Source organism: Morone saxatilis, unplaced genomic scaffold (genome assembly GCF_004916995.1).
Source record: "Morone saxatilis isolate NCDOM2014 unplaced genomic scaffold, NCSU_SB_2.0 Contig16, whole genome shotgun sequence".
Classification (NCBI taxonomy): domain Eukaryota; kingdom Metazoa; phylum Chordata; class Actinopteri; family Moronidae; genus Morone; species Morone saxatilis.
Window position 1 is genome coordinate 20172438 of NW_023339718.1, and position 11035 is coordinate 20183472.

Genomic DNA, 11035 nt, shown 5'->3' on the forward strand with positions numbered 1-11035 from the left:
TTTTTTTGCATTTTGCATCAATCCTGCATTGACTGCATTAACAACCAGCTAGCTTTAGATAATATCTTGATTGTTTCAATGCACCTTCTTAATATAGGCCTTGTAGAACCAAATCCACATACTGCAACACCAAACTTTGTCTGTTTGGAAATTCACATGGCTGAAAAAAATGTGATTGCTTTGTCCCCCTGATTATTCCAGTATGCAGCCAAAGTGTAGGCAGTAAACCATCTAGCACTGTGACAGGAACCAGAGGTATCATTTGTGTCGTGACTATGAAATCTGTCTCATGTGTTTGGCCTGGCCCTGACCATGAAATCAACAGAGTTTTAAGTTATGGAATTTGGAAACATTTTATGGAAATCTGCTGCCTAGCTCTTGTGTTTTGTTTTACGACTCCACTGAGGAAATAGTTCAAGTATATAAATGTTTTTACTGCTGCCACAACAACAATCCATCTACAATAAATATTTTGAAATCATTGTTTACTTTTCTTTCTAAAATGATGAAAATATTCATATTCCCCAAGAAGTTCTTCAGGATCGAAATTGTTTATGTACAAACAAATGTGAGTGACATGACATGCATGTTGGTAACACATGAATCCAGGCAGGGAGAGCAAAAAGAGAGCAAACAGTGAACTGTATTTAAACCTGGATTCCTTTTCTCCCTTCCTTCCTTTCATCTTTTTTTTTTTTAACTCTAAGAAGAAGAGCGAGACAGGACTAGAGATTTGACTGTCGCTCCATATTGTCCTTAATGAAGCTTTCATTTCACAGCATGAAAGACATGCAAATAAAAGCCACAGACTTCATTACTAACAGCATGCTGGACAAGATCAACAAAATCTTTGTTGACATGAATATAAAACGGTCCATGCATATTTTATTTGCAGTTATTTATTTTACTAGTTTATTTAACACGGTCATTAATATGAAATTTGTTGTGTTGTCAGGGTTATTTTGAGATCACGAGGCATAAAAAGAACAGTGAGGAGTTCAAAAAGTAATTCTTAGCTTTGGAGTAATAGCATAAATTTGGACTTAGAAAGACATTATTTTACATTCTCATTATTTAAAAGTTAGATCCAAGTTTTGTGAATTAGTGCTAGTGTGGTTAGCAGCGTTGAAAATGGTCAGATTTGATAGATATGTAAGTTATTGAACAACAGTGCAAAATATCTCACCATGTTCAGTCATGGACCAACTAAACTAGAGCATTTATTAAAACCTTTGCGCTGTCCCATCCCCATTGCTAAACATCAGGAAGCCGCTGAATGTTCCTACTGTGACATTAATCGGTTCAGCCTAATGTTTCCAGAAATTAATCCATGCGCCCTCACACAGGCTTTCACTTCCTCCCATGATACACCACGCCAAAGAAATCTTTGACGTCTCAACAGCGCAGTGAAAGAAGACGAAAGGGTAATCCTGAAACGACTTCATCACCTGTTTTTCCCGTCATCCAGCCCTCCCTGACGCTCCGTCTGAGTGTATTTATCCCGATTTCCCTCTAATCCAATTAAACATGGGAGCAGAGGTGCTGTCACTGCCAAACATGTTTCTGCAGGAGCCAACTGAAGAAAAAAAAAAAGCATTGAGACAGATTAAGGCAAAGAAGATCCTTAATTTGTTAATCACTGAACTCTGCTGTCACTGATAGGGGGAACGAGCACGTCTTCATACACAGGCCCTGATATGAATGGGGAGTCAAGCGTGAAACACAAAGGGGGAATCAAGAACAATTACCGGTAGAGGATGAGAGGATCAAACATGGATTCATTTCATTATCTGGACGATGCCTTGCTGCCTGTCCTTCTCTAAATGCTAACGTCTGCCTCAGAGGAGCATGGAGTCAGTGCAGATGTGTGCTTTAACTGAGGCCCACTGTGGAGGGATGTAATGGAGGGTGAACCCACAAGAAGTCAGTTCAAGTGTACATCTTGATAATGTGAATTCACAGTTTGACTAGTTCTCAAACTGTTGTTGACTGTGTGATGATTGGGTTCTCTAATGGGAATAATGGCAATCAAAGCTGCATCTGGCATTATATTCAAGTAAAATTCAAAATGGGTAAGTGTAACTTTACTGGGACGTCATTAATCTTCTTGTGATTAGGGCTTTATGTTTCTTAATGTTTTTATACTATCTTATTGTAGTTCTATCCTATGCCACAAAGTGGGGTACAACAGAGGTGTGTCTAGCTGCAGACCTAAGACTTGAGACTGACTACTATGAGACTTAAAAGCAAAAACATTTAAGTCTCAAGTTTAGACCTGGGAAAATTCCCAGACTTGTTCTCATCTGTGTAAAACATACTATAAAAAGGAAAAATGCTATAAACATAGATTTGAAAGGAACATTTTATATATTCTGTGACTTTTTAAAGGACAGATTTTTCCAAGTCTATCTTAATACAATACACTCTGTTGTTGAGAGAGTTATTGACAGCCCTGTCTCTAGAAATTATGTTTATATACAACTAATTTGAACCAGCAAATATGTTTTGAGAGGAAAGTAATGCTGACCAAATTACAATAAATTTTTTATTAACATAATGATCCGTATCAGTAGAATATTCACTGGCAACAAGTTTCATCTATTTTTTAATAATAGCCAATACAACATTATTCAGAAGTCAGCACTAACTTGAAACATAAATTTTTTTTTATTAACACTGGGCCGAAAATCACAGTCTTCCTCTAATCTTAACCAAAGGAGTAGCAGGAGTATAGACGCAAACCCTGGATTGACAGAAACACAGTTTGGGAAACACAGTGGGAACCAAAAGTATAAACTTTGCCCACTTGATTTGTCAAACTCAGACTGCTGTATCCTCATACTAGCTGCAGTTAAACTTTAAAAAGTGTTTTGCAGATCTTCGTCCATAACTTTATAATGGTGTTAGCTCCATATCATTATCACTAACATAAGTAACCGCAATTTTAACACTCAAAAAACCACATCAGTTAGGCTCTTCCAACATGGCAGCATGTCCTCTGTAACACCAGTAGTTGATGAAGCTGATGTGGAGCAGCTGATGAACAACAAAAGATTGTCACTGTGTGCATAATTACCATTCACACTTATTATCGGGCAGGTGCAGGAGCTGTCCCAAACACACACACGCATTCATTACACACACACACATACACACACTCTTGGCTTTTGTGTGTTTTGACACTTGGCCTCAAGTCATGATTGATAGATGCTGTTTACTTGTGGGCAAGGCACTCAATTTCAACTTAAGATGCCATTAGTGACAAACAATGCTTTCTCAAAGGAGGAAAAACAAGCTAAAATAACAGTTATTAAGGTAATTATGAGTTATAGATGCTATTAGAGCTCGATGGATCTTTGTTATTGTGACTAATACTTCTTTGGTAGGTTTTCTTGAGGTGCCTTGATTCTGTGACGCCTCTCCAATTATCGATAACGAGTTTTTTCTCTCTTGATGAAGCATCATCAACACCCAACAGTTCTGAACTTCAAGGACCTTCAGAGGGTGAAGCTGTACAGCCAGTACAACAGTAAAGATCTATTGACTACACACTGAACCACACTGAGTCACTGAGGGCAGGAAACTGATTCAGCAATGCTCCCAGTTGGTGAGTTAAGTAGGGTCTACTACTCTCTCACCCCTACCTAATGTTTCCTTTCTCCTATCTGTGTGAATGGTGTACTTTTGCCTCCTTTGTGAGTCTGTGTAGTCCGTCCTCTTTCCAGGTCTCCATGGCGGAGAAGAGGTCCTGTTGATCAACATACTCTTAGGCCCATGTTCTTCATATATGTTCACAGCAAATCTATATCCTCCATCCTGGGAGAGGACAGACAGATACGACAAAAGTCTATTTTGCCTATATTTTCCCACCTGTGAAAGGGGATGTATATAGTTTTTCCTTAACTGAATCAAGGGTCTGTGGATAGAGGGTGTCATATGCTGTAGCCTACAGATTGTAAAGCCCCTTGAGGCAAATTTGTGATTTGTGATGTTGGGTTATATTAAAACAGGTTTTGTTCAGAGTTAGGAAATTGCGCAAACATATGAAGATTACCCCTGATTCCATTCCAGTTTGGGTCATAACAAAATGTGCTCATTTGGAGGACAAAAGTGGAATTTAAATGACTCATTCCTTCTGTGTTTTATCATTGTGCAGGTTGAAGACAGTTTCTCTTAAAAGATCTGCATGAGAAAGTAATAATTTGAAAGAAAGCGGTCAAAGGTTCATTGGCGTTCCCTCCATACATTTGAGGGTCCATTGCTGACAGAAATGTTGCTAGCCTTCTTTCTTAACTATTAGAAATATTTGTTTGTTCTTTCTCTTTTGCATTTTGTCATGGGTTTGTCTCTTGATTAGCTTCAACACTTCACTGCTTCCATAAATTAGTGTTGTTGTTTTAACTGTCACTTTTGATTTCTCCCCCAGCTTAAAAGCCCCATGACAAATTCATGCACTGAAACTATTTTCTCAAGCCACTGGATTCTTATAAACATGTACATTTGCCGAATAATAGGAAATACATGCTTGTTGTTTTTTTTTGTTCTCTTTGTTTAATGGAGCCCTGCTCAGGATGCACCAAGTTAGGTAGCATATACTGAAACCAAATGGCGTGCAAAAGAATTAACATTCTAATTAAAATCTAATTAGACTTTGATTTGCCAGATAATTATACTCGTGTGTCGCTGTTCTCTGGACTATTCAGATTTGATGAGGTGTGTTAGTGGTAATTACCTTGCTGATATGGAGTTGTGTGACAGCGCAGTTTTCACACTGAGGCAAAACAAAAGAAAATAGATTTACTTACTTGGGATAATCCATGTTTCAGTAGAAGCTGTGGTCTGAGTCTTTGGTTCTTGCACTTAATAAGGTGAGAGTAGTTCCTGAACGTAGAGCAAAATGAGAATATATAACAATCAGGATTTTAACAAGATGCTGGACATCAGTGTTTTGTGTTAATGTTGTCTATAGCCAATTTTCAATATTTAATATCTTTACATTTTTAAGTTTTCATAACAGAAGAAGTATGTTACTCACATTTCTAAGCTCTCCAATTAAAAACATACAATTTGTATATGAAGTTTAACATTAACCTTTCTATTACGAAAATGGAAGTCTCTCTTAAGGTCCAACAATGTTTTCATTAGTATATCATAACCTGAAAATAAGAATTCTTGTGTTTTCGTTACCTTCTAATGAGTAATTTTTATCTACAGATGCTGGGCGTCACCTTTCCATGGAGACCACCACGTTGAACCGCCATGTTTCTACAGTAGCCCAGAATGGACAAACCAAAAACTGGAATTCAATCACTAGCTGCCACTGAATCCTACACACTGGACCTTTACATTCAATAATATTGTTGAGCAATTTAATTAATCGTGGGTATGGAGGAATTTGATGATATCAAAAAAAGATACCCAATATTTAGTGTTAGTGTAACAGCCAGTAATTGGCCTGTAAATTTACATACAGTACATGTATATATTTATTAGGACTACATACACACAATACTTACTTTTCATAAAATTCTACAGTGTCTACTGCTGTTGTGTTAGCATTTACTTTTACTCTGCTCCAGTTAAATAGAAACATGATTATAAACTACTATAAATATATTGGAATGTCACATTCCCCAAATCATCTTGAGACCATCTTTGGCTCACATCTGTCTGATGTGCAGGAGGAAGCGAAAGCAGGCAAGCAGACCAAAGTGTGGAATCACAATGGATTTAATGACTTAATGACAAAATTAAAAAAAGACTGACTCTAAAACTAATGACTTTTAACTTCACTTGACTTTAACCTATTGACTTTGAACTTTTAAAATGCTGTGGTAAAACAAACGCAAAAAGCAAATCAGCTCTTTTCTTATTATATACTTGAATCAACCTGATAACAACCAATCACATTTCATAAGCAGGAGGGAAATGTCTTTGGAACTGAAGACTCTGCAGTTAGTGTTAGTGGGGCTCAAAAAATAGTTTAGGACTTGACTCAGGACTGGCCAATACTAATAGCCAAGACTTGCTTGTGACTTGCAAAACAAGGACTTTGTCCCACCTCTGCAAGTAGAAAAAGTTCACTGTATGTCATGCTACAATTAAAGATAAGATCAGATAAGTTTTTCTCGGTTACTTCCTGTTTTATTTTGTAGTTTTCCTCCTCTTGTGTCTCGTTCTACTTCACTTCCTGTCTTTGTCTTTTTCACCCCATTTTTGATTGTTTGCTCGGCCTTGATTGTGTTCACCTGTGTTCAGTTAATCCCCTTCTCCAGAGTATATGTTTTTTTGGATTACTACCTGTTTTTGACACTCTGCCTCTTCCCTGTTGGATTCGTTTGCTCATTCTGATTGACCTCCTGTGTACTGATCCTATTTTTGGCAAAAAAGACTTGCATTTGGGTCCTATTTTTTGTGTTATCACTGTTATAACCAATTTACAGTGTAGGCACTTTCAACTAATCAGATCAATGGACCATATAATGTAGTCAAACTCTTCTTCAAGCCAATCGAGAGAAGAGCGAAGACATCTTTTTCATCAAGAAAAGCCTTCAGTGCCGTTCTTTTCTCTTCTTTCAATGAAGAAATGCTCTCCTGTTCTCATATAACTGATGCTAGCAGCAACTACGCTAAGCTCTTTAGCAGTCAGATCTCTGGATTTTGTTGTCTTGCAGGGTTAGGTCGAAGGGCCATCCCAGGACAGAGGTGCCCTTTTTAACCAGTCTGTTAAGTCTCTTCCAGTCAGCCGTCGAGGTGCTGCTGCTCTAGCAGACCACTCTGTAGAAGATGGCTGATGCCACCACAGAGTCACAGAATTTGTCCTCAGGAGTGCCGCTAGGGTTGCCACCAGCGTGGAAAAATAAGGGACACTTTGGCAGCAGACCATGCTGTGGGGAACAAAAATGGGGTCTGGGGGTCCTCCCCCATGAGATTTTGAGTGTCAGACACTTCATGTCCTGCATTCTGGTTACATTTTACAAACCAATTAGAGCTTTTTATGCATCAATTTAAAGGTCCTGCTACCTTCAGCATGAATGTGAAGGAAATAAAAAGTCAATAGAGTGAGGCACAGCTGCATCAATTATATGACGAATCAAATGATCTGATGTAGATCATAGACAGGACAAATGTTTGGTCTGTCAAAATGAAATTCACATTTCTGTGAAACTGTTTAGAACAGCTCTCCTGGATGTAGGCACTGACATAAAAATCAACCTGTTCCAGAATGAAGGAAATGTGGAGAAACAAAAAAAGTAGTAATTTATCTAGGTTGTTTGACCTTTTGTTTGACCTTTTAAAAAATGTTAATTTCCTCAACAATTAGTCAGCATCTCCAAATGAATATGGACTACAAACCTCTATTTTGATGCTATGTTTACATGGATTTTAATGCTGGTGCCAGCTGTTGTATCACCAACTTATTTGCTATGTACAGTTAGACAGCGACATATGCAGTAAAACCAGCAGACAAATAAACCGAAATGAATTCCAGAAATTGCAATAAATATATAAAACCCTTTAACTCTACCTTTATTGAGCATGTTTTGCAGCAGATACAGGTAAACCAGGTAGAGCTCAACAACAGCTGTGCTGCTTTCACTTTGAGTGTCTGTCAGTGTGTGTTTACCTAATTCCATAGCCTGAAGCCACAAGTGATCAGATAAGCTCAAACCTGGAATTTCCTGTATGTCCTGGAAAATACCACTTGATGAAAGGTATTAGCGTTTATTGTAACCTGAGGTGGTGGTAGTCAGAAACACAGGAGTTACGAAACCTAATTACTCATCTACAGTCAATAGATACAACTGTGAGAACATTTGCATCATCCGTCTTGGTATTCCCTTTAAGACTTTTGGTTTTGGAATGCCACTTGGCCACATGTTCACATTGCAGTTGGTGAAATGGTGCTGTGGAGCTCAGCGGGTGGAGCATGGCAGCAATAGGATGAGGAAGGCTTCAGTTTTATGCATACAGCTCCGGGGTGCATTGCCAGGTTTAGAGGTTCAGCTCCCTGTGTAGATCAATGAGTAGAGAAATGCACTAAGTCTGCCAGATTTGGGGATTTAAATCACACAATGAGCCATCCATGCTGAAATTGGAGGCACCTGTGGTTTCCATAGTGTGCCTTGAATAAAAAGGCACATTTAATTGAATGTTAAACAGAAAATTTGTCTTACATGTTATCTATGCTCAGTGCTTTCAGGGACTCATTTTGAAAATAGCCTATGTGTTTCTAATTGCATTGAAAATGTACATCAAGACACAACTGCTCTAAATCAGTCAGTTCTCGTATTTTCTCCTTTGTATATTTTGACTGTTATGCATCGAGGCACATTCCCGCTATGTGAAAACCTACTTGGCAATAAATGGTCACTGATCACTGCAAGGTACAATAAACTGCAGATACCCATATCCACAATGCATTTGCTCAATACCAGACCGCTTTTGCATTCTAGAGTCTGTTGCTGTTGTGTGTTATTGAAGGAGCACAGGCCAAAGTTATTCTTGGGCACATATGAGGGTCGTCACCCTCTTTGCACATGAGTTATAAAAACTGAAAGAGGAGGAATGAAGAAACACAAACTGGGTGAGAAAATAAACACAACGAAGCTTACAAAAACACATGCGGGAAAAAAATATTTATAAGGAATTCTTTACTGCTGAACTTCAGAATGTGTCCTTGTGCCACATCTCTGAAACATCTTAGATTTCCACAGACCTCACATCTGCAGCCTCTTCCTGTCGTCATTTTGCCAACAGACTTTTCTGTTTCCTTTAGAGTGATTGTTCTTCTCTGTATTGGGAAAAGAGTTTTGGATGCCTCATGCCTGCTTTGTTTGCCACGTATGTTCATGCTATTTCAAATGTAGTGTGTCAAGACACGCTGATATCAATGGTTCAATAACAAGCTCTTAACCTGGATATTAGCAAATATTTGAGGAAGAAGGAGAAGAAACATTTTCTGATGCCTTTGCAGCTTGTGTGGTTCTTCCAAAAATCATAATAGCCCGAAGAGTTGGACACGGAAATCATCTTGTATCTGTGTCCCCCTCTCTGTGTTAGTTTGTGGGCCAAAAGTTAACAAGAACCTTGTGGTTTTAATTGCAACACAAATGCAAGTTTTGTTTCATACAGGACCAACATGTTCAGCCACGACACAATATTTCTGATCCAAATTTATAGAGATATAGTATATTATAGTATAGTATAGTATAGTATAGTAGTAGTAGTAGTAGTATAGTATAGTACAAATAGACTTAATTTGTCTATTATGTATAAGCTATATAGTGTTAGTGCCTCGCTCATTAACTACACACTACTACTTTTAAATCTTTCCAGTCTGAAGACAAAGAACACTACAATATTTCGTAACTGACATCAACTCTGTTTGTCCAACTTCTTTTTTTAATGTAACATTATTAAGTAACCTTGTTCAAAGGATGATTCAGATGTTGTGGGGCGTGTGCACTGGGACCTCCAGGCTCTGTCCAACAGCTGGTTTCACCTCGGTCATGCGCACGGGACTGGAAACTGCTGAGGCTTTTAAGTGCTGTCGGAAAGACTGCATTGAAACTTGTTCAAACGTGAAGAGACAAACAATTTGTGAACTCTGTGTCGCTACTTCGGTGAGACGTTTAGAGACACAGGATGGCCTAGTGGGTTTCTGCATTTGGATTCTCACACCGTGTGTTCCTTCCCTTCCTGTATGTGATGCGTGTCATTAAGGATGGAAATGAGTATATGTCATACTTTGTAGATGGCATTGAGTTTGTATATGTTGCGCAACTTATATATACCTCATTCTACTATTAAATGCAGCAGCGTTAAGCCCTGGTGTCGGTGCATTAATAAAACAAGTCATAAGCCATGTTTAAAGTGTTTATTACCAACCATTTTATAATCAACAAAAACTCTCCGCCTGCAGCACTCAGACGTACGAGCTTCCGAAGAGCACTTGAAGGCAGCCTAACTTTTCCAAGCACTGTGTACTTTTAGCACGGTGAACTATTAGCATCGATTAAAGCTATCTTCTTAACAGAGTCTGTGTGCGTTGTGGGGCCAGGTTGGTGTTACTGAGGATGTGGGAGAAGAGTGAGTCAAGAGGATGAAGAAATCCCGCCGCTGCTGACGTCGGAGCGGTGATTTCCTTTATTTCGCAGGTCAATCAGTTAACTGGGTTGTTTTGGAGGAACTTTGACATGAACTGCTCACTCACCGCGGGATGTGCACGTCGTATTCAGCTGCCTGCGCTCTGTGACACTCCTTCGAGGCTATTTATTGTTTAAACTCTTCACTGAGTTGTTTGTGTGTGTGTGTGTGTGTGTGGCAAACATGTTTGAAAAGTTGTCACGTTATTTCCCCGCGGAAGGTGAGCTTTTCCCCGGGAAGAGTCGGTGGACCTCGGCGGCGGTTGCTGTGGTCCTCCTGGGTCTGTTTGCTTCGTCTTGCTGGGCAGAGGAAGCGTCCTGCCACGGAGCCTACGACCTCTACTTTGTTTTAGACAAGTAAGTGAGACAAAAAGTTTTGGTTTCAGACCGCTGTCCGCTCTTCCTAAAGCTAACGCTGGAGACTCTGTAACCCTTTGTTGTGTGCAAATCTCGATATGTAGTTATTTTTGTTTACCTGTTAGATGCACGCAGGTGTCACACACTTTTCTGTGACCCCTGCTATCCGGTGACCTGATTTTGGGCCACTGCAGTAGTTTTTGCATACTCGCATGCTGCATTTGGAAAGCTGCTACCAAACATGGTGATATCACAGTGTTAGGTTGAGTACCAAACGTGGCCAAAAGTTTATGGACAGTCGTCTCCACGCGTGCAGCCGTGTAGATGGGAGGGTCCATATACTCTTAATGAAGGGAAGTGTGGATGTACAGATACAGTGGAAATTGCTAAGACATTGATGGAAATGGTTTTGGGAAAGCCCTTTCCTGTCTCAACATGATAATGTGCACAAAGCCGGGAGCATAAAGGATTCGTTTTCCCAGTTTGGTCTGGAACTTGAGTCGATCTCAACCCCCGTCCAACCCCTTTGG

At 39.3% G+C, this 11035-nt stretch overlaps 1 protein-coding gene across 2 annotated transcripts in view; it reads left to right on the forward strand.

Annotated features, from left to right (window-relative positions):
- The first annotated feature begins 9960 nt into the window (after window positions 1-9960).
- antxr2a (ANTXR cell adhesion molecule 2a) overlaps window positions 9961-11035 on the forward strand; it is a 72178-nt gene continuing 71103 nt past the window's right edge. For both annotated transcript variants that reach the window (XR_004796613.1, XM_035658401.1), the window contains exon 1: window positions 9961-10505. Coding sequence is in view for 1 of the 2 variants with exons in the window: in XM_035658401.1 (XP_035514294.1) it covers window positions 10333-10505 (173 nt within the window). In the remaining variant the exon portion in view is untranslated. The remainder of the gene's footprint in view (window positions 10506-11035) is intronic.